The sequence below is a fragment of the Bubalus bubalis genome, chromosome X (assembly GCF_019923935.1).
Source record: "Bubalus bubalis isolate 160015118507 breed Murrah chromosome X, NDDB_SH_1, whole genome shotgun sequence".
Taxonomy (NCBI): Eukaryota; Metazoa; Chordata; class Mammalia; order Artiodactyla; family Bovidae; genus Bubalus; species Bubalus bubalis.
The window spans coordinates 128,263,468-128,288,037 of NC_059181.1; the positions used below are offsets into that span (position 1 = coordinate 128,263,468).

General features: G+C 45.5%; 1 protein-coding gene across 2 annotated transcripts in view; it reads right to left on the reverse strand.

The window, feature by feature from the left end:
- TMEM255A (transmembrane protein 255A) overlaps positions 1-16,812 on the reverse strand; it is a 47,458-nt gene extending 30,646 nt beyond the window's left edge. For both annotated transcript variants that reach the window (XM_006048794.3, XM_006048793.3), the window contains exons 1-3: positions 16,623-16,812; positions 9,683-9,825; positions 1,354-1,416 (exon numbers count right to left, since the gene is read on the reverse strand). In XM_006048794.3, the coding sequence (XP_006048856.2) occupies positions 1,354-1,416; positions 9,683-9,825; positions 16,623-16,680 (264 nt within the window). In that variant the 5' untranslated portion in view covers positions 16,681-16,812. The remainder of the gene's footprint in view (positions 1-1,353; positions 1,417-9,682; positions 9,826-16,622) is intronic.
- Positions 16,813-24,570: the final 7,758 nt, after the last annotated feature.

A 24,570-nucleotide genomic window follows, 5' to 3' on the forward strand; every position in this document is an offset into this window, starting at 1 on the left:
TAGGTAGCCATGCCCTCCTCCAGGGGATCTTCCTGACCCAGGGACTGAACCCAGGTCTCTTGCATTGCAGGCAGATTCTTTACCATCTGAGCCACGCGGGAAGCCCCCATCTGCCCTTGGTGACCCTCAAAACAACACTCCTTGAGGTGCTTTTGTGGGGGAAGGGGAGAAATAGGATGACATTAGGCTGCTCTCCAGGCATAAGACCCATCTCAACAGGCTACAAGGAAATACAGATCTCCTTTGGGAGTCGTTCAGAAACCTTGTCCCATAAATCTCACTTCACAGCAGTACAGAGGATTGGTAAATAATGGATGAACGATGTCATGAAATTGGCATTATTAGCTATGCTATGATCAGCTCTACAATTAGAACTCCCTTATTATTTTGAATAATTTAAATCCAAAGTGCAAACACAACCGGCTGTGGGAGAGCCCAGGTGACATGGAAGAAGAGGACTATGAGAACTCCCCTGAGGCCGACTCCCCACATTGCTGGCGGAGAACATATGGTTAGAGTTCTCTGTCCCTGGAGCTATTACGTTATCTGATTAAACTTGCTGTTAAATAGACTCCATTATCAAAGTCTAGATGCCACGGAGACTTGTACTGGGGAGCCTAATCAGTCCACCATCTGACCACTCACCAGGCCTCTTGATTTACAAGCCTATAAAACTGCAATAAGCTTGCAATTCAGTCTGTACTTTCTTCTCTTGCCCTCTACGAAGCCTTCTCAGGCTGAAGCAGGAAGACACAACAGCTTGCCCTTGCAGGGCCCCATTCGGACAGAGAATTTGGTGACTTTTACCTCCCAGTATATGCCCATCCTTCCTCTTCACTTCATCACACAGGTAGCTTTGAACCAAGGGTCATGGGACTATCGGAGACCAGCTTTGTAATTTTGTCTTCTTGTGCCCTATATGTATTTGTTCTGTTAATTCAAGTCCCTTAGATGGAAATCTCAGGCTATACATCAGAGAGGGAGGGATAAGGGTGGCCATTGAATGCAGGAATCAGAGTAGCAAAGGCACCCCAAGTGAGGACAGTGGCCTGACTGGCTAGGCTGGTGCACTCATTCACTGATGAGGGGAAAAGCAAAGGGGAAGATACAGATTATTCTATCCTTGTGACTTAAGGAGATGAGCTGTGCAACTGAGCGAGCATCAGGCAAGGTGAGAACAAGTCCCACACCACAGGGTCGCTTTACAACAAGTTTCCTGGAAGCTTAGGGGAAGGTAGCTGTTCCTTTTGTGGTCCAATGTGGGCAACCTTAGGAAGTGTGTTACCCATCCACAGAAATGTTGAGCTCTTTCAGATGAAGAGGTGGTCTGATTGTGTAGCCATGAAAACTTACCATCTGCCGTTTGTTCTCCACGAGGTTTGATCCAATGATTCCAAGGAACGATCCAAAGCCAAGCTGTAAAGCAACAGGGCATGGATGGTCAGCCTGCCCACGCACACAACCATTCCAGCCCCAGGACAGGATTCAGGATCGCAGAAAAGAACCTGCTAAACCTGTGCAGTTGTTATGCACACAAATACAGTATGAGCTAAAAAAGCATTTCTTCCACCATTTACCAATTTGCCCCTGTAGATATGAATCACACCTAAAAAGAAACCCATGTGCCCAAAAGCTAAAAGTAAAAGTCAACCATAGCTTTTCAGAGCCTGCTGATTTCAATTTCCATATCCATTACCTAGCATGTGACCAGTGAGTCAGTAAGAGTCGGATAACGGTGAAAAGCATGCATTATATTCTGATCTTTATCTTTTCTTTGAAAAGAGACCTTCTACCCTGATGCACTAATCACAAAATAAAGGTTGGAAATAGCAATTTTTGATGCATCTGCTACACTAATCAAACCCAGGAAGTACTTTAGAAATCAGCAAGCACCTTAACCTAGACATAAAAAAAAAAAGAACAATTTTTTTGAAAGCCTGTATTTGTGGTTGACCCACTGCAATTTATGTGAGCACTTATTCACCTCTTCTTCCATCTCTGCTTCATTTATGGACAGAAAGCATTCATTAAAGGGTGAGCAGAAATGGCAGTGTAAAACACTGAGAAACAATCTCCCTGTCTTAGCGTCTGGGACGATGGCTCGGAGTAGCAAATCCCACTTTGCTCTCAGTTCTGCCATTAGTGGACTGAGTCTGCCAGTCTCGGCTGGGAACAATCACTAACTGATGGCCGTTACCAGGAATGAAAGTGGAAGAAGTAAAATGTGGTGGGAATGGACCAATAAATCTTAACGCAAGTCCAGTGGTGTAGTTACATTTCTCTTGAGCCTTACTAATGATCAGGCTTTCCATCTGCAGCCTTACTTTGGCTCACAGGGTTATCTCTCTCAGCCTGAGGCCCCCCAAGTCTTACACCAGGCTTGGAAATCTAAAGGACCCAAAGGCTGGGCAAGAGCCTGGTGGGACAGTGTAGGGGGACTGGGCACTTGCCTCAGAGACCCAAGGAAGAAAGAGACTGAAGGGAAGGAATGAATACAAATTTCCAAGGCTCATTCTGTAAGGCCACTCAACCAGGAGCCCCTCTTGGGAAATGCAAGCTGAAGAGCATAAGGGTGTATTCCATGCCATCCAAGACCCTACAGAGAACATCCTCTCAACAGTTACTCTATGCCTGTCTCCTACCTGGTCTTGTTTGAAATGTAATTAAAATGCATTGTAATAAAAGTATAGTGATTAGGGACATCCCTGGTGGTCCAGTGGTTAAGAATCCACCTTGCAGTGCAGGGAAAACAGGTTTGATCCCTGGTCAGGGAACTAAGATGCCACATACTGTGTAACCCTGAGCACCATGACTAGAGAGCCTGTGTACCACAACAAAATATCCCATATGCCACAACTAAGATCAGACACAGCTAAATAACAAATAAATAAAAATTTTAAAGTACAGTGATTAAAAGCTGGTCATCAGACTAGCCTGGCTTCTAAACCCAGCTCTTCCCCTTGTGTCTGCAACCTCGAACAAACTGACTGACCTCCCTAAACCTCAGTTTCCTTAGCTGGAAAATGGGGACCATCGAAGTGGCCATCTTGCAGGATTTTTTAAGGATTAGCCAGGATGCTACAGTCAAAGAACTTTGCACACAGCCTAGCACACAGCAAGTACTCAGTAAATAGGAGTTATTGTTCTAGCGATTATTATCACTTTTTAAAAAGACATTTAACTTTTGAGCAGCTCTAACCTGATTTGAGCTGGGAAATCCTATCATTCTTTGCTCTATTTCAGAAGAGTTTCATATTCTATCTTATCTTCCCTTCCAATATGTTCACAGTTTCTATTTTTTCAGGAAGAATTCCATGAATAGTCTGTGCTTATGACACTCTGGGCCATTTGTGGAGATTGAAAGAAAGTCAGAGGCAGCTTCTAACAAGGAAAATAAGTCCTTTTACTGAGTGGTTCATCAGTTTCCACAGATATTCACTGAATGTCTCTTGATCCCCAACGGCAACCTTTGCCTTAAGACAGGAAGCAAAGCAAAGACACTCGCTTCTGCTGACACTCAAATAACTCTCTGATGGCAATACCGGAAGAGGCGGCCTGAAGCCTCATGGAATTGTCTGGAAATCCCAGGGCAGCCAGTTACTTTACCCAGTTCCCTCCCCTTTCCTTCCATTCCATTTCTCTTCCACTCCAACTCATTCCATTTTCTAACCCTCACTGAGTACTTTTGTCACATAAATAAGATGACATGGCCCTTGCCCTGTACAAATGCATAGCCTAGTAAGGGAGAGAGTCTGTGGCTGAACGACCACAGGTGAGGTAGAAATAAGGTGCTCAAGAAGCTGAGAATAATTCATTTTGTATTATATCTTGACTCTGCTATTCTTGGAAACTGTGTGGTCTTGGGCTAGTTCTTTAACCACTCTGTGCTTCAGTTTCCTCCTCTATTAAATGGGAATCACAATGATCTCGACCACACAGGGCTGCTGTGGGGATGAAATGAGACAAGGCATGTATGTAGTGTGACCTGTATAAGTGAGGCTGCTAAATACACGGTCGTTTCCAGATCTCACAGAGGAGGAGAGAAATGGGGCCAAAGACAGGCAGAGTTCACCAGGTGGGACGCTAAGATCACCTGAGTTCTGGCTAGAATTCACGCATCTGGATGATGGCACTAATTCGCCAGTGCCAGTGCCACTAAAACTACTTTATATATGAAAAGCATTTGAATTTAAAGAAGCACTTGCCCTCCATGTTGATATGAGTCCCATTTGCTAGACAGCAAAATGGAGGCCTAGAGAATTGTCTGGGCTTGTCCCCTCTGACAGCAAGTTCAGGCAAAACCAGGAGTAGCCCTCAGATCCCCTGACTAACAGCTGGTGTTCTTCCAGCCACACTTCGCTGCATTTGTGGCCACTGTGAGCAGAACAGTGACCTTTGCCACTGCCCACTCCCCTCAGGGAAGATGCTCTCTGCAAGGAGGGAGTGAGAGATCCTATTTGAGAAAGAGCTGAGGCAGTGAAAGCAAAGGAGGAAAAAATTCAACAGAATTTCCTGCAAATAGGCAGCAGCCTCTAATCAACTGTTTGCTCCCCAGAGGCCTCAGAGAGGTAAGCTCTATGGTCCTCCCTCGAGAACACTGAATCGTGGAATGTTTCAGACCTTTGGACCTTCATCTTGACTCCCCATTACCTGAACAAATAACCAGCTTGCTTTGTTTTGGCTGCTCTCCAATTGTAGGGGAAAAAAAGACAAATCATTAAAAATCAGATTCCAGGGCTCTTTTTAGACTGCACCCATGCCTATTCCCATCCTGGAGATGAAGCTCAAAAAGATTAATCATTTGATAAGTTTTCATTGGACAGCTACTCTGGCAGGCTCAGTACTAGACCTGTGATTTGGAGGCCAGGAAAATGAGGTGGGATACGATACCAAGACCAATGAGATAGCCTCAAGGAACTATAATTATGTAATGGGTCTACAATCCCATTCTGTAATCCTGAAATCAACAAAGCTCTTAACCAAAAGGCTTTTTTGTAACTAACTTGGTGGCAAAGCCTGACCTCAAACTGCTGTAAGGTTATTTTATAACGTTTATCTACTTAGTGTAAAAATTCACAGTTTACTGTAGAAAGATGAAGATGCTTGATTACTGGGTGTATCTCAAGACTCCACTGGGATGTTAGATAGTATTGGGTTGGCCAAAAAGTTCATTCAGGTTTTTCTGATGCTAATGAAAAACCCAAATGAACTTTTCAGCCAACCCAATATATGACAGATGCACTGTACTATCTTTCTAAAATATAAAAAATAAATCAATTTGCAAACACAGCTGGCCCAAGGGTTTAGATAAGGGATTGTTGATGTGTATAAACAAAGCTAAATGAGAATATAGCCCAACATCCCACAAAACAGAATGTGACTAGTTTTCCAACAATTATGAGTAGAAAGAATCTAAGGTAGGGAGTTCAAAGATGGTAGACACAACTATGGATCCCAGTAGCTGAGAAATGTGCCAGCTGTCTTTAAGATAGGATTGAAAAGAACATTTGGATAAACAGAGAGAGAGAGCACTGGGAGGATGTCCCAGCCCATGTAATGTTCGGGGGACTGTGAATGGACAATTTTGGGAAAAGAAAGGTGTGGGAGACCAGGCTGAGGGCATCTTCAGAGAGCTTTGAATGACAATGCTAAGGAGGCAACAGGAAGCTAGTGGAGGGTTAGTCTTATCAAGCAAATCAAGACTCAAGACTCATCTTTGAAACATATTTACTGAGCAAGGAACTTTATCTTAGAATGATCTTATATTTTAGAAACAGTTTCAAACAAGAGGTAAAAAAAATTTCTGCCTCATTCACAATGCTGCTGCTGCTGCTGCTAAGTCGCTTCAGTCGTGTCTGACTCTGTGCGACCCCATAGACGGCAGCCCACCAGGCTGGTGACTACAAAACTATTTTGTGGCTACAAAACCACAAAATCCCACTGTTCAGAGCTCCTTGTATTTCCTGAGCATTCCAGTTAGTCAAACTTTTGTTGGATTTCGAGAGTATTCACATGTGAAGCTGAAGCCACATTGGCCTTAGAGAAGATTTCTGGGCTATTGATGGTTTTGAATGATCCCTGTTGTCTCTGCCTCCTACTCCCCCATGGGAACTCTGATATAATTTTCAGTTAACTGAGCCTCCCCTTCCCCTGCCTGGGAAAGAGGACAGAAACTCCTGGTTTCTTTCCTGAAAGAAAACCCAGGTGGATGTGGGCCCTAGCAGTACAACAGGTAGGGGAGAAGATGTTGGTATGAAAGACTTTTAGCACTGATCAAGTGGCCAACTCCATCTTGGGGGTTGCAAGGGGAACACATTTGGAGGCCTTGCTCTCCTGGATCTAAGGCTAGAGCTATAGAGAAGGAATGGGCTTTCTCCCTTGTCTTTTCCAGCTTCATACAAACAAGGCTCTTGTTTTATTTCATTATTATTATTTTTTTAGTCCTCCTGGGTAGAAAGTTCACTGGAACTCTTCTAGAATGGACTATGTCTTGAATATTTGAGGACAGTAAAAATCCTAAGCCAGTTTGTCTTTCTGGGTTGGTTTTAATTTTTTTTAATGATACAGTTCAGCCTGTAGAGATGAGCACACCTTTAAAGATGCCTGTTGCACACATGCCTTAAGATGATGACACCGCATTCTGGTTCAGGTACAGTAGTTAAAACCCTATCAGAATGCACCTCATTGTCGAAGGGCATCTCATTTGATAAAATAAAGATGCTGCAGAAAAGTATCTCACGTGATAGAGTTTAATAAATACAATTAGATTTTTCAATGCTTGAGATCTCAATATTTTTAAATGAAGTGTATGGTAAGTCATCATTTAATCTAATAATTGCCCCCTAATTGGTCTGTTTTAAAATTTTACATTCTCACATACGCATTTAACCAGAGTCCTAAAATAGCAGAGTTCCAAATAACCTGACATTTTTTTCCCCAAATCTATACAATAGTTATTTATATTCAGACTGGCCAACTAGATAGTGCAGAATCTAAAGATGCCACATTTGGCTCATTCTGGTTTTATTGCTAAGCATTGTTTATTTATTGTGTTTTAGTTCTCCAAGTGGCTGCCGATCCACCTGAATTAAGACTTCCCCCAGGTGTTTCTTAAAATACATGCCAAGGTAGGGAAACCACTGGTTTTAGAGTCTATACAATAACTCTCTAATAACCAAACTATTCAATTAGTGAAAGCACCCAGGTCCCGAATAAATCTAGATTCTCAGGCATTTATTTTTTCAGAGGTATGAGTCATTATTGTATCTGTTATAACATGATCTGACCTATCACCTCAAATGGATTTTTCGGCTGTTCAACCTGCAATCTTCCCCCCTTCACTTTCTATAATTAAAATCTATTTTAAAGAAACAATCTACAGGAACTATAAAAGCAAAAATTTTAAGGTTAAACCATAAGGCCAGTTCTCTGATTAACATTTCCATATCAGCTCTCAGTGAGACACACACACACAGATACTCTCCCACTGCTTCAACTCCCAGTGCTAGCTGAACATCAGGTACTCCAATAACAATCACGAGCCCTCCTTCCTTTGTTAATGTATTCCAACCCAGCCACCCACAGGCAGATATTCTACGGAGAAGGTTTAGAGCCACCGTTCATGAATAGCAGCTGCTACTCTTAAATGACATGGAAAATACCTTCCCCTCACCCAGGGTGAGTCTGAATCTTGGCTTGAGCATGTGCTCAGCAGTCAGAAATCTCTTACTAAATGTAGTTACCTGAAGCCCACAAAGTCACACAGACCCTATAAATTGCTTTCCCAAGCCACCAAAATGCAATCTTACCCCCCTCCCTCCATTCCCCCCTCCCTAATGTGTTTAAAAATAAAACCCAATTCTGCTGACGACTGGTTTTCTTGCCTCACCACAGGAAGTGGACCCGGTGAGTTCTCACGTCACATGCTTAGCAGAGGGCACCAAATGCTGTTTGTGGGACACCTGCCCTTGGCTGAGGGGAGCCCTGTGGGCCCAAGGAGGAACTCCCCCAGTGGGGTGGGCGGCCTTCAGCAGCTGGGTGCCAGAGTCCAGGGCTATTGAGGAGGCTGACTGTGGAATCGGTGACCTAGGCAACAGGCGTCAGGCTTGGTCACTCACAGTGCTGACTTGTCAAAGGCATCCATCTTTAATCCCTTCCCCTTCCTTTGCTTCTCTCTCCAACCCCCACCACACCAAAAAAAAAAAAAAAAAAAAGAAGAGTGAAAAAGAAGAGAGACAAAAAAATAATAAATTCGCCTGTCCTCTCTGATAACCTAAAATGTAAAAAACAAAAAAACAAAATCCCATCCTAACTAACTTTCTTCCTGCCCTCTAGCAGTTACAATTGAGAAGCCATTTAATTGGTATTCAATTAAGTTTTGGCGGTCAGTAGTAGCATGTGTAGATCCAAATGAGGTTTTTGTTTGTTTTTCTTTTTCCTCAATTCAACTGAGGCATAATTGACAAAATGGTATATATTTCATTTCATATATGATGTGATGATTTAGTATCCAGTGAGGTTTTGTATGCAGAATTCAGCACTTTCCAGAGTGGATTGCATGCAGCCTGGGGATGGGTAAAACAATCCACTCAAGTAGGGAAAGAAATTTTTCCTATTTTTTGTTTATCTGAAAGAATAGGAAATTTCGCATTACAGTTATTCAACGCACGGACTGTCACGGGCGCCCTCCCTCGGTGTGAACATCAGGTGACAAGGCAGCTATCCTTTGGGAGGAGAGCAGTTTGAAAGCAGCAGGGGGTTGGGGGTGGGGCAGATTATGTGTGTCCGGATAGTCTTATCTAGTCTTAACTAGTGGCAACAAAACGGACAAGGGGTGAGCAAAGACTCCTGTTGATAAACTACAAAGAAGATGACCCTAATAAAGTAACACAGTGAGAAAATGACAGGAAGTCTCAGGGTAAATTCTTTGCCACCCTGTGAGAGTACATTCAAAATGCAATGATGCCAATGACAATCATATCTGAAAAGAAAGTCCCACATATTCAAAATTATGTAGTAGGTTACTTGAAATAAGGATTTATAGCCACTAACTTTAATGAGACTTCATACAAAGTGTGTATCATTCCTTGAAATTTTAGTGTTAGTATGAAGATATCAAAAATTAAAAGTGCATTCACTTTTATCTAATTTTTGAATTTCCATTTTAATAGGTTTATGAACATGTATATACTTTGTAAGTGAATACGTATACATATTTTAGGAGTGGATATTCCACATCTTTTTCCTGAGAGGACGGCAGGATGACTTTGGAGATCAGTGTGCTGTGGGTCATAAGACTATCAAGCTGCAAGGGTCCTCAGAGTTCAAGTAAGGTTGGGTGACCTCTGTTATGTATAGGACACCAGATGCCCAGAGAGGAAAGAACCTCAGCCTAAGGTTAACACTGCTAACTACTAACATCTCCTAGATGAGAAAACTGAGGTCCAAAGAGTGAGGGGAGATTGCTCGGGATCACACTGCTAGTTAGGCATGGAGCTAGGGTTCTTCTTAGTCCAGTGCTCTTCTAAATAGGCCCGAGTTGTCTCTCTATATGAACACAGATACATAAAGGAGGAAAACTGAGCAAACACAGAAACTCAAACAGAATTGAAAGCCATCAGAGTAGAACCAAACGTCTCTAGCTAGCAAGCTGCTGAGACCTACCTATGCTTCTGATACTTACAATAACTCCTGGGTAATAACCTCCAACAGTCACATTCTGGGTCCTGGTGGTTGCAGCAAGGCCCACCGTGAGAATTAACACGGACACAATGAGCAAAGTCACGGTGACATAGATGGAGTTTCGTTTCCTCCGATTGAAGGCTCCTGAAAGCACACAGAGAAACTGAAATTGCCCATTTCGGCCGCAGAAGGGATAGACTTAAAGAAAAAAGTCACTAGGAAGGTGTTCCTTCCCTACTCCAACTGGTAACTGGGGTGATCTCTGGGGAGTGGGATGACGGAGAAGAGATGGAGCTTTAGGTTTGTGCAGTCCTCAGGGGTTACGTTTACAGTAAAATATATACATTTCCGGTTTGAAAATAAACATCAGAAGGAACTGTACCAGTTACATAAAAACAAAACACATTTTTGTGCTTTTGGCATCTGATAAAAGATGTGTCATACCCACTTAGTGGAGTGTTTTTTTAAGCCAAATTACAAGGTGTATGATAAATGAAAAGGATACTATGAAGATATTAAATGACAATATTTTAAAGCCAATATGCAACTAAGAAGGGTTTTCTCATAAGCTGGAGATATGAAATTTCATTTTCAGTGTAAATACCAGAACCAAGCCAGGTACTGGGATTTTTTTTTTTTTTTCATTTATTTCTGACATTTGCCACCTCATGTATAAACTTTAAAATGGTGTGTTGGCAAGATTTGCCACAAAACAAATGTGTGTAATAAAGTAAATGTTTGGAGGCCATTAGTCCCCAGGGGAGGTAGATGGGGAGGATTATAGCTTACATTGTTTAGGCTTATGTGAGGGTGACATAAATACGAATGATGAGAGACCCGTTCTACTCAGTGCTTATCAGACATGATAGCGCAAACCAATATTTTTTTTTTGAAAACAGGCTTATGAAGTCAGATAGAAAAATGGTATGTAGACTCGCTTTTCAATTTAATTTTTTTAAAGAAGTAGAGCATTGTTCAACACTCCTCCTTTGGAGAGGGTTCTCAACAGGAAATAGGAGGGATGAGGTACCACCTAGGAGTTCTCATAAAAATAAGCAACTGGGGGACTAGTTCTGAGAGTCCAGTTCTCTAGAGGAGTGTTATGACGGGGTCGCCTACCCAGATGGCTTGGCTGTCATTTATGGGCCTGAAGAGGCCACTTGGGACTGTTTCTAGGACCCCGTCATTCTGGGAGGCCTCGCTGCAGCCTCGGGAAGCGGCTGCCATTGAAGCTCAGACTGCACCACTGGGAGGGAGGGAGGGGAGAGGGGATGAAGGAAGCGGGGGAGAGGGGAACGAGAAAGCCTGTGAGACCCAGGAGGCCTGGCGGTGCTGAGAGGGAGGGGCTGTGGCTGGCCCTGCAGCCCCCAGCAGATGCCCCTTCCCCGGAGGGAAGAAGATGATGAGCCCCACCATCCATCTCCTCTCCCCTAGTGCGGTCCTTGCCTCAGGCTCCAAGGGAGGGGGGAGGGGCTGGCGGTCTCTCCCTTGACGTCAGCCTCGAAAGTGAGGGACGTGACTCATCAGGGTCATTTCTAATATGGGCCTATTCTAAGACCATTTTACATCGAAATGTAGAAGTGGCCTGAGTGTTTAGAGGCATTCACAGACTAAAGCGTCATGTCGCACCCTGGGGGGAGAAGTAAAGTGAGTTGGGAAATGGGGCTCCTCTGGGGGGTGTGTGCTGAGTCCCGCCTCCAGGGGAAAACCTCAGGAGAGCTGGAGACACCTGTGTTATTAGGGCCCTTCGTGTGAGAGGGCTCTTTGGGCTGCAAATGGGGAGCTGACTGCTGGTAATCAGAGGAGCTGAACAGGGAGGCTTGGACTGCCAAGGGTTGGGGGTGGGGGAGCAGGACTGATTTCTCCTGTTTATCTGAGTGTGTTACCCTTCCTCAGGATTGCAGGGACCTTAAATGAGTCTCTAAACCAGGGTCCTCACATCCATTTGATGACAGCTTCTCAGTGAATCTGCTAGTTGGCTCCACAGAGGGGCTCTAACATAGACTTTACTGGTAAAGAATTCGCCTGCCAGTGCAGGGGACACAAGAGATTTTGGTTCGATCCCTGGGTCAGGAAGATCCCCTGGTTAAGGAAATGGCAACCCACTCCAGTATTCTTACCTGGAAAATTCCATGGACAGAGGAGCCTGGTGGGGTCCCGAAGAGTCAGACACGACTGAGTGTGCAAGCACACAACATAAACTTACCAACATGGCCTCCCATTCCTGTCTGCATTTCTACACCATCTGAGCCTTCCCAGACCCCAGGCTAGCCAGAGAGAGTGAGGAAACAGCTGGACACAAGGGTATCTTTGTGACACATGAAAGTGTCTCAACACCTCACAGGGAAAACACTTCACCTTAGAGTCTAGAGGTGGGGGACTGTGTGTATACGGTCTTGGTCTTTCTAAATTTGGGGCTATATCACTCACCTGGCTCCTTCCTGGCCAACTGGCTTCTGATTTTATTCACAGCTCTTGGGTCTCCTTAGCAAATATCACTCTAACTCTTAAAAGCATAGGAGCCAGGTCAGAAAAGTGACTCAGCAAACCACATGGTGTCATTTGAAAATGTTTTGTTTTTTTTTCTACTGCTTCAGAACCTGAATTGGAAATCCAATCAGCTGAGAAACCCAGGCAAAGATCCTGGAGCTCCACAGGGGCCTGGCCCCCAGATAGGATTAGCTTTGGATCAAATTCCTAAGAAAACTCTCCCATCACTAGATTGAATATCTATCCTCTGGCCCCTCACACCCTCCCCCAAGTCACCCCTTGTTTTATACTATAAGGGCTAAAATTGTGTAGAATGAAATTATCTCTAGCTGAACTTAGGGAGCTGACCATTTTAAGGAACCACAGGGTGAATCCTTCTTAAAAGTTAAGAATCACCCTTCCTTTTATCTTTAGAGGCACTTTGAAAAGTCACATCTACCTCGAGCAAGAAACACCTGTTCTCTGACGGTATGGTCCAGGCTCCCCAAAACAGCTCTTTGTGTCTGCTTGGGACATTTTCCTGGCTGTTGTTTTATTGAAGAACGGAGAAGCAGAGTTCTGTTCTTCTTGGGGTACAATGTGGGGCCGGCCTTAGATGTTCCCATATATACAGGGACATCTTATTCTGATTTTAAATCAGTGTATCAAAAAAAAAAAAACAAAACCCTCAAACACCATGAGGTACTTCAGTACAGCCTCAGGTATGTGAAAACAGCGCCCACCAGTGTCTGATACCTAGTGAGCAGTCAGTACTTGTTGAATAAACAAGAGGCCACATCTCAGAATCGCTTCCTTTCTAATCAAGAAGGCTATAGGTGGGGGGGAGGGGGGTTCTGTGAATAAACATGAGGGACACTCATAGAATTGTTTTTTTTTTAAATAGGGTGCATCTCAGGGCTCCCCAGCACAAAAAGCCTTCTGCCCAACCAGTGGGACAATTCCACTGGCTGCCAGTAGCCTGTCCATGTGGTGCCCAGTATCTTTCTGTTTAAACAACAACCACCCCTGCAACCACCAGCAGTGGGAGAGTCTGAATCCCGTCATTGGCATTGCCTGCCCCCCTCTCCGCCCCCAGCAGCCTCCCTGCAGAACCACTGCAGCCCTCCCTCTCTGCAGTGCCCCACCTCCACCCCAGATTCATGACGACCAAGATGCTCTGCTCTTGAGAAGGGCCCAATTATTTGCCATCTCCACCCTTCCAAATACAGCCAGCTTCTCTCTCCTCCCAGTCCCCTCCCTGGTCAGAGCCCCCACCTGCACTGCGGTCATTGAATCCGGGTCCCTCCCTTCCTCTCAGACCTGCTCAAAATTCACCTCCTCCAAGAAGTTCTCCTTGATCAAGCTTGCTCTCCTCTTAATCACTCATTATTTCATGTCCCTTAGTTCCTAGCTACCTCACTCAGAAGTCTATTCATTATAACTGCTACAGTTATGCTGTAATTGTGCGTCTGGTCCACAACCCGTAAGATATCCACCAGTCCCAGGATTATACATCTGACAGGAACCAAGGTGTGGGTTGTCAGAAGGTAGGATGGATGGTGTCTGCTCACTTTTTTTTTTATAACCTTGTACATGTTCCCGATGCCCACCTTGATGACAGGGGATGCAGTCTCTATCAGAGTGCAGCAAGGACTGAGGCCCATAATTCTGTCCTGTGCACTAGGTTGTTGTTGACTGGCTAATCCTTTGCGCTGACCTTTGAACCCACTAGGATTTGCTTACCTGGGTCAGCTGGACCATACAGGGTGGGTCTCAGGAAGTCCAGCCTTGAGCATCCGTAGAAATAGGTGGCTGCCCACGCAAGAGCCTCAACGCTCTGCCAATCTCCCAAACGTTTCCTTAAAGGTGCTGAAATCCCCGCTTCGGGCAATACTTTGATCAGAGACCTCCAAGTCCACCGGTGAATTACAAATGTGTTATTTGCAAGGGAAGGTGAGCCCCGCTGCAGTAGAGGTGCTTTAGCGCCTGGGGGCGGTGTTGCCAAAAGGGAGATGGGGGTTGCCGGGAGGAGCATGAAGGGGCGCCGGAGTCAAATTACCGTCCAAGCGCCTGCTCCGCCCAGGTCACGGACTTATCGCTCATTCCTAGGCAGCTGGCAAGCGTAGAGTGCAGGCACCTTGGTGCAGTTTGTGTCTGTGCGTTTTCTATTTTATTGTTTTGGCTGAGGTTGTGTCCTACGTGTAGAGGGAATTCCCTCAGAAATGCTGCCCTTGGAGGCTGAAACACTAACCCACCCACCTCCACTTCCCCTCCCCCATGCAAGGGAAGGTGGCGTTGCCAGGGCTGAGGTAAGTGGGAGCAGCTCCGAAGTAGCCCAGACGCTGATTCAGGCCTGGGCTGTGCGGGACCTACGCCAGGGAACTCCGGGGAGACTCCCCTGTCCAACTCTGGAAACCCAGGGTTACCACTCGACTCGGGAATTTGCTCTGCCTTGGGTCTGCGCACTTTACGAAGCGGGCTGCGTGGAGCTGGCTCGCACGTCCATATGGGATCTGTAATTCTTTTTCCCGCAGTGTCGAGTCTGGACTGGGCGAAGCCCACTCATCTTCTTGTTGCGCAGATGTTTCGGGAAACGCCTGATTGGCTGAGGGCCCCTGTGAGCCCAAGAAAGAACTCTCTTCAACCCCGTTCCCCAACAGGGTGCCTAAGAGCAACGCTCTAACCCGGGGTCCCTAACCTGCCCACTCCCGCACTGGCAGAGGGGCTGGCACGAGCTGCCGGATTTGCAGGTGGTTGTGGCCGCTGCGGGAATGCGCGCAGCTGGAACCTCGCACTCTGCCATCCGGCCCTAGCCCGCACGCCAGCCCGGCGTCGAGGAGCCAGGGCTGCGTTGGCGCCACAGCTGGCCAAGGTGAGGAGTGCATTCTTCGTCCGTGTGAGCTTGGGGGGCGGGGGGGGGGGGGGGGGTTGCGCGCGCACGCGCGCGCGTTGAGCGGGGGGAGCGGGTAGAGAGACCTGGGGAGTGGGGCGAGTCTGGTACTGCTGTGTTCTGGATTCGGATCTGAGCCCTTGGCCTTATTTGTACCACGTTGCAAATAACTACACCCTTAAAAATAATTTTTTTAAAAAGCAAATTCTTGTACTGAATAGGCAAAACCATTAAAAAATACGGATCTTTCCACCATCCAAAAGAGAGTTTCTGGGGCCCCTCGGGTGAACGAATTCTGTTGAGACGGAGTCTTTTGCAGGCAGTAGGGAGCTTACGTAGGGAGTTCAGCCCTCTCCCTGCCCCCTCCCCTCGATGTTCCCGCAAATTCTTTGGAGAAGACCTGAGCAGGCTGGATGGCAATAATTAGGGACAGAGGGATTTTGCAGAATGTAAAGTATGTTGGAAAGCGGGGATTCGATGTAGTTCAACTGTATACGAGGCGAATGTGAAGATTAGGTGGAATCGTGGCTTGACGATCCCCTCCCGCTCTCCTGGGCTCCAAATTAATTTCTCCGCCCAGTGAAATCATAGGGCTTGGGAAGGTGCCTAACAGCTGAGGGGGGACGGGGGTTTTTGTTTGTTTGTAACTACCTAAAAGCGGCTTCGAGGAGCAGCCAAGTTGATGCCTGGAGGCAGCTGCCCCCCACTTTTCAAGAGGAAAGGTGTTGAACAAAATCAGGCTAGTGGATCCCCCCCTCCCCCTCCCTTCCACCCAGAGAGGAAAAGCGGGACTTCAGAAGATGCGCGGGTTCGCGCTCGCTCTTTCTTGCGCTTTCACTCGTTCTCCCCCCTCCTTTTTTTTTTTTTTTTTTTTTTTACAACCAACGCACACTCCGTGCACTAGGAACAAAATAGGAATCATATTCAAGGAATGTTGATCCTGCCGCTGCAGACAGCCGAGCTGGGCTGTCTTGAGAGATTCCTAAGGAATTCCCCTCCTGCCAGCCCCCCGCCCCGTTTCTTCTTACCCACCTCCTGCTGCCCATCCCCCAGGGTTGCGCAAACCCCCCCATCAGCGAGGTGCAAGTCAGGCTTCCCCCCAATGCAGCTCTGAATTTCAGGCCAGCTTCGCCTGAGTTGAGAAGGGGCGAGGACCCTGTTTCTTCTAATTATCTTTAGTGGTGAGCTCTTAGAAGTGACGGGGACTTTGCAAAGAGGGAGCGTCGAATGGAAAGCGAAGGCGCAGGTTGCAGGTAAGTGTTTTGATCCCCCAGACAGCTGAGATTTACCACCGGCTGCAAGTCTGTCGGCACACGCACACAAACATGCGCACACCCGCACTCCGGTAAGGGATACTCCGACGCAAGCTGGGCGCTCGCAGCTCCGCGCGTCGCCCCCGTCCCTGCCGGGCCGCTCCCCTGGGGCTCGGGTCCGCGACCCCGATGCTGGAGCACGCGGACCCCCCTCCCTCGCCCCGCTTCCCACCCCCTGGCTCCCCGGGGCGGCCCGGGCGCTCGCGGTCCAGGGGGCAGCGTACTCACTCCTGGCCGCCGCCGCCCCGAGGCAGGGCGGCTAGACTTACCCATGGAATCCGGCAGGGACATGTCGCTGGACCGCTGCTGAGTCAGGGACTGATGCATGGTGAGAGCTGCCCTGTGGCCCCGGCCCCCGAAGCTGCTTCAGGCGCCCCCGGCTCAGGGCGCCCCGCAGAGCATCCTACTCCGCGGCTGCCGCTCCCCGTCCCTCCGGAGAGCTGAGGAGAGACTGCCTCGGTTGCAAGCTGCAGCCCAAGTGCCTCCTCCCCCTCCCTTCCCCTCTTCTCCCTCCCTCCTCTCTTGCCTCCCTCTGCTCCGGGAGGCAGCAGCATTGGCGGTCCGAGCAGCGACGTGCGCTTGCGCAAGACCCCTCTCCTCCCTCCCCCTCGGCCTCCCCCCCCATCCTAGTTATCCACCTCCCAGCCTTCCAAGCCAGACAGGGAGCCGTTTTAGCCCCTTGGGGCCAGGACTGCGTAGAGAAAGAGGGGGAGGCTACAGCCTGGGGCTGAGTGGCCTTCTCTGTACTTTGGAGAGAGGGTCTTGGACTAGCATCCTGTTCTAGGATTTATAATTGGGGAGGGGGCAGAGTAAGAGGTTCAGAGCTGAGAACACACACACACACACACACACGCGCGCGCACGCACATTTGTGCAGGTTTGGTCTTAGTGCTTCCAGAATGACATAATGGAGCTGGAGATGATCCAGAGAAGGGCCACTCTATAATCAAGGGGATGGAGGAGGGTGGAGGGGGTTGCCATATGAAGATAGATTAAACAAATGCAGACTCTTCAGTCTAGAAAGATAAAGGCTGGGAAGGGATGTGACTAGAGTGTATAAAATTATGCAGAGATGGAGCGGGGAACACAGCCTTATTCACCAAATCTGAGAATTCTAGAACTAATAGCCCCCTAAAAGCTAGATGTAGATTCAGCAAAAGTAAATATGACTCTGCATCAACACCTGAATTTGTGCTTTTGTTCAAGGTTCTTTTAGGTCAATGATCTCATTTTCTCATCACAGCAGCCATGCAAGGAAGGAAGAGGAGGTATCAATAGCTCCATTTTACAGATGGAAAAACTGAGTCTCAGAGAAGCAATGAAAAATTCCTGTATTCACTCAGCTAGTCAGTGACAGAAGTGGAATGTGAACCTAGATTGGTTGGCCTCCCAGGTCAGTGCTTTTCCTGCTAAGACAGCTAGTAGAGAAATGCTATTGTGTATCGCACGTTGAAAACCTGAAGAATTCATTAGCCTGGAAAGGTGCAACAGGATGAAAACACAAGTAGCTTCGCCAAGAGTGAGAAAGTCATGGCTGACAGACCCACTGTGGATTGCTGAGGGAAACTGGGGATGCAGTAGGAAGGTCCCTGCTCTTGGGAACAACCAGGTCCTCCCCCAACCTGTCCTTCCGGACCCCATCAGGCTCTTGGGCTGGAATCACTCTGTTGTTGGCCCAGAGGATGGTTCTAACATCTCCCAAATGGCAGAACAAGAGGATGTCTCCTTGGTGTGCCTTGAGACATCTGCCTGGTGGCCAAAGGAGGTGGAAGGTGAGGGAGGAGAGGGCAGTGGGTGAATCAAGGTTCGAAGGCGTTCATTCTGCCCCAGTGAGAGCTCCCGGGCTCTGCTTGCCAGGCCTCCTTCCGAGCACCTCCCCTTGATGACTGCTACAACCCTCTCTCAATGTGTACCCTCAAAACATACCCAGATCAAGTGTAAAACTCTCCTGAGAGTTGATGGGATGAAGAATACCTGTTTCTTTCCAGCTCTGCCTTGCTAATCTACTTTCTTTCCTTACCCAGGAAATGGAACCAAAGGCCCTTGTCCTTTCCCATCTTCCCAAGGAAGAAGAGTTGCTTCCTGAAGGTTGAAAAGGGAGCCCTTTGTCAAGAACTTGGGCACCCCAGGGGCCAGGCTGAAGGCTGTGTCAGGTATTATTAGCAGCTCTAAGCTATAGATGCCGTTTCAAAATCTGGGATTCATGTCCTAGATAGAGATAGGATGCCCACGATTGTAGAGGTGTGTGTCTTAAGCATGTTTGGCTTATGTGTCAGAGTCTCCAAAAGCCCCACAAAGGCAGAGAGAAATCCCATATATACATTCTGCCACATTTGTCTCCAGTTCTGTTTACTCGTCTCTTCCTTCCCCAACTCTAAATATCCACAGATTTAACGGGAAGAACTCCTGCAACCAGCACTGATTTCTCAGGAGTACTTCATAATTAACTGATTTTGTTGCTCTGAAAGTAGCCTTGAAGAGGTTTTTATACAGGCGGGAAAAGACAGCTTTACACCTTCTTCCAGGATCTGTGTTCCCCAATAGCAATCATACGGCTAGAGAGCCCTAAGGAAGCCAAACAGAAACTTGTTACTATTCTGGTTACAATGGATGGAATGCTGTCTTTTCCCTTGAGAGAGAAGCACATTACCTGTGAGTTGACACAGAAGGCATATGTAATTTGACCTTTATAATCAAAGCTGGAAACTCGGGAGGTGCCCTTAATTGGGGGAGTGAGCCTTGCTTTATGCACCATCTGTATTCCTGAATCTGGCGTGAAAATGAAACACTGTTTTAGAAAATACTAGAGAAGCTGGCTATTTCAAAGAACAGTGTACTGTGTATTTCCTTCACACTGTCTCTCGGGGTACCGTATGGGACTTGGAACACAGCAGGCTCTCAGTCAAGTTAAAAATGACTTGGAGACCAGTAGCAGTGACAATAGCAGCAGCTGCGGCAGCTCAGAGAGTAGTAGCAGTCTTCTCCCCGGAGATGCTGGGCTTGTTTGCTCAGAGGACCTGCCATAAGTGGAGGGACTAGAATGGGAAATCGAAAAAAAAAAAAAAAAAAACAACAAACACACACACACACACATTTCAGCTGAGCCTGGCACAGGGACCCCCTTTCCTCCAAAAGAAAGTTTATTTTAACTCAGAATGAGCCGGACAATTAAAAAGCAAGAGGCGATTTTTCATGGGCTCTATTCTGATTTTCTTCCTGTCAAAACACTTGTGGGTTTTCTACATACATCAGCTCATAGTAAAATTTACCAATAGACAAGCCGCCTAGATGAATGAACATGTCTTTCATGCTAATGAAGGCTACTATAAAACTGCTTGGTTAGGTTCTGATAAAAAAGAAATTATTAAAATGGCTTAAAATAAATCCTTTTCGTTGCAAGCTTAATCAAGCATACAGTGTTGCCCTGGGTTGCAAACTGAGGAGCATGAGGAGACTTTTGCCAGTGGGGCTGCAGCCTGCTTCTCTCTTCTCCTTCAAACCAATGATGAGCATGCTCCCCAAAAGCCTTCCAACCACTAGAAAAATGCCAGATGGCGCCCTGCCTCTAACACGTTCACTCTGGCAATAGCCATAGCACTCCATCACTTCCTTATTTTGATGATCAGTTTGACTGGTTACTTGGAGAAGGAAATGGCAACCCACTCCAATACTAAATTGCTATAGTACCTTCATGATTCCAAATTTGGGGATGTAGACTAGATGTCTACATGTGTACATACACATATATGCATCCATGCATATTTGGAATAGTGGCAACACCAGTATTCACAAATGCACAGACACACATACATACACATACATATTTACATCCTAACTATTCCCTCTCTGCCGTGGTTAGCACCATCTACCTCTCAGCTCCAGACATGAGTTGATCAAGGATAAGAAAGGAGCTTCAAAATAAAGGAGAACCTGAAAGAATCCAAGCATCTCTAATTGATGCCAGAGTTGTGTCCACCCAGACTACCACAGGTCAATATCTAGTACCCAGTGCCTGTACTGAAAACAGATAAATCAGAGGAGAACATGGTTGATGGTGTTATTTCGCCAACAAAGCACGACTGGTTCCCATCATTAGCTGGTAATTTTCTTTGCATACCAGGAAAATCACCACAGCACCAGGAAACAAAGCTGGTACTTGTCTTTACTTTGTTATTGTTTCCTTCCTATTCTGTGACCTGCATCAGTTACCAAACACTGTCTCATTAGTGTTTTCCAGTACCAGTAAGAAATTTTTGATGACATGATTTTAAATGGATGGAACATCATTTATTTATCATTCCCTGCTATGGAATATTTTCAGTTCAGTCTCTCAGTTGTATCCAACTCTTTGCGACTCCATGGACTGCAGCATGTCAGGCTTCCCTGTCCATCACCAATTCCCAGAGCTTACTCAAACTCATGCCCATCGAGTCGGTGATGCCATCCAACCATCTCATTCGCTGTCGTCCCCTTCTCCCCCTGCCTTCAGTCTTTCCCAGAATCAGGGTCTTTTCCAGTGAGTCAGTCCTTCACATCAGGTGGCCAAAGTGTCGGAGCCTTAGCTTCAGCATCAGTCCTTCCAGTGAATATTCAGGATTGATTTCCTTTAGGATTGACTGGTTGGATCTCCTTGCAGTCCAAGGGACTCTCAAGAGTCTTCTCCAACACCACAGTTCAAACACATCAATTCTTTGGCACTCAGCCTTCTTTATGGTCCAACTCTCACATCCATACATGACTACTGGAAAAACCGTAGCTTTGACTAGATGGACCTTTGTCGGCAAAGTAATGTCTCTGCTTTTTAATATGATGTCTAGGTTGGTCATAACTGTTCTTCCAAGGGGTAAACATCTTTTTATTTCATGGCTGAGGTCACCATCTGCAGTGATTTTGGAGCCCCCCAAAATAAAGTCTGTCACTGTTTCCACTGTTACCCAACTATTTGCCATGAAGTGATGGAGCTGGATGCCATGATATTAGTTTTTTGAATGTTGACTTTTAAGCCAGCTTTTTCACTCTCCTCTTTCACTTTCATCAAGAGGCTCTTTAGCTCCTCTTTGCTTTCTGCCATAAGGGTGTTGTCATCTGCATATCTGAGGTTATTGATATTTCTCCCAGCAATACTTTAGTGGTATCTAATTTTCAACATTATAAATAACACAGTGAACTAAATATTGGCATCTTTATTACCATGGGATACCACATTACAGTGGAATCGTTGGTTTCAAAGTTTCAAATGTTTATTTCCCAATTAAAACATGTTTATCAACATACAGTAAAGTGCACAGGCCTAAAGTGTACCTATTAATGAATTTTTACATAAATATACTCTTGTCACCACCACCCAGATCAAGATGTCGAACCTTTCCAGCATCTCAGATGACTCCCTTTAGCCCCCTTTCCAGCCAGTAACCTTTCTAGATGCAACCACTATTCTGATTTTGATCGTTAAGGCTGAATATATTCAAGGTTTTTAATACATATTGCCAAATTTCCCTCCAAAATATTTGTAGTAAATACATTCCCATCATCAGCATGTGAAAGTGCCTGGATCGCCATCCTCGTGGCTTTACCTTGGAAAGGAGATGTTTTAGCACTTAAGACACACCTGGTTACAGTCAGCGACCAGAAGGACCAGTCAAGAAGCCAACCTGGGGTTCAGCTGGGCAGCAGGTGTCCACAGGGAACCACAGATGTAGGAGCAAGAGGTGGAGGGCAGGCCCAGAGGGCAGCAAGTGTCCCAGTCCACAAGTACCTTAGAAACAACTGCTCAGTCCTTTCCTTATTTTCACGTTTGTTCTCCTTCACACATACCCAATGTCTTTTTTTGCAGCTTTCAAAATTTCTATAATGATCTCTTAGTTATGCCTGGTATGAAGTAGGAACTTAGATATTTGTTGAATATATGGCACTTTTTAAATTGATTGATTGACTTTAACTGAAGGATAATTACTTTCCAATATTGTGATGATTTTTGCCATACATCAATATGAATCAGCCATACGTATACATATGTCTCTGGGGAGTAGAATTGTGGGAGGGGGGTAATTTACATCCTGTATACCTGTGGCACTTGTTATCCCCTAGCTTTTTTCTGCTTCCTGAAATAAAACATAACACTAAATATTCTCCAAACTGCAGAGATAAATTACCCCCTCCCCCACAATTCTACTCCCCAGAGATAGCAAGTTGGAACGCATCTTTCCTGAGTTTTTTCTCCATGCATACTTTTACTTTTGTTTGTTTTGAGAGTTAAATACTCGTTTTAAAAAGTAAACTTTCTCAATAATAAGATAATATATCTTTTGTTAGGCATTGTAAGCTGCATTTAGTAGCATTCCAATACTCCACATCAAAGTTCATCTTCAGTCAAGCCTAACAACAGTCCATCCTTGCACAATAAAATCCCCTTCAATTTATATTACTACACCTACTTAGCTCTTATGGGCAGGGAATGGAAATTACATCTCACTTCTGATCACTAATGTGTGGTGAAGAGTATCAAGAGAATTATATGAAAATGAATATAAAAAAATGATTCTGATTTCAAAGTAGGTGGTTTGGAAACATTACCAAAAGCATAAAAAATGATACAGGTATATGTACTTCTAGTAAATTCTTAATAAGAATGTTCTGAAGAACAAACAACCTGTTTCTTCCTACAGAAAGAAGGTAGTTACTTTTTAAAACCTAGTGGTTTTTTCCACAGAATTTCATGTTTTCCCAATTCAAAGGCCTAAAGCAGAGAACAATAATGAATGCAGCCGTGAATACACTGGGGAAATCTTGATATTCAAAAAGGCCAGATAATGCTTTTTTGAATTTTAGAATAAATGTGACAGAGGTTAATAATCACAGAATGTTAAGGTTAGAATGAGATCAGTCAGTGAGTAAACATAATTAACATTTTATACTGTAAACTATTTACTGAAGGAAAAATCCGTACAGAAAAATTCACCATACATATTGTTTTCTGATCAGGAAGAAGGGGCAGGAGATGAAGTCGAGTGGCCTCAAGCCCACAGAAATGGGTTGGGGGATTGTTTGGTGGGTTTCACCGTTTGGGTGCCCTGGTTTACCTGCCAGAGATGGTAGTTGGTGGGAAGCATCAAATAGGATTTAGTGAAGCTGTAACTGCCTTGTTTCCTTCCTCTAATTAATTACAGAGCTCAGTACATCCTTTTCCCTTATCCCCATCAAAAAACATTCATTAAACACCTAATTAGATGTGGCATTGTCGCAGGCGGGGGCGTGTGTGTCCAACTGCTTTGTTCAGGTTTGGACTGGAGAGGATTTCTGTGTTCAGTGTTTTCTGGGAAGCAATAGATTTGCTCCCAATTCAAACTGCTCCACAGAGCCTTTGAAAATGTTTACACTCTGTGACCCAGTAATTCCACTTCTGGGAATCTGTACTAAGGAAAGAGAAATCTGGACTGAGATTTATGTGCAAGGATGTCCGTGGCAATATTATTTATAATAAGGAGGAAAACTGGGGAAAAAAACCTGAAATGGCCAAATTTAGGGGAAAGATTAACCAGGTGATACCACAGCCATAGGATGCACATGTTATATAATGAATGAAATGGCCAAAAAGGTCATTTGTGTTTTCTGTACCATCTGATGGAAAAATCTGAATGAGCTTTTTGGCCAACCCAGTATCAAAGCTGTTTCAAATATTAAGGACATAGAAATATCTATAATAATGAGTGAACACATAGGTTAACAACTGCATGCATAGTTTGATCCCAATTTTGTTTAAAATTGCATCTATATGCAGGGCAAAATGACTAGAAGGAAAGTCATAAACATTCACTGTAATTACCTCTGGAGGTGGGATTCAGGCGACTACCTGCTTCTTTATACTTTTCTGTATCTTTCAAATATATTCAGTGAGCATGTATTCTTATTACAATTAGTCCCCCAAACCCTCCAGATTCTATTTTATAAACAAATTGAACAGGTGAATGTGTCATAAATTGCACTCTGTCCTTCCTGCAGTGTGCGGTTGGGCCACTCAGGACTCACTTGGGTTCTTCTCCCTCATACACACACACGCACACACACAGACACACACACGCTGCTGTGCTTTCAGTCTTCCTTGCCTGAGTGCAAGTTTCAGGCAATGTGTCGCCTCTCTAAAGGGAATGTGTGCTTCTTTTTCATTTTGTGATTAAAGCTTGTTGATGCTGGCAGGTGGCAAGTACTTTTTCTGATCCAG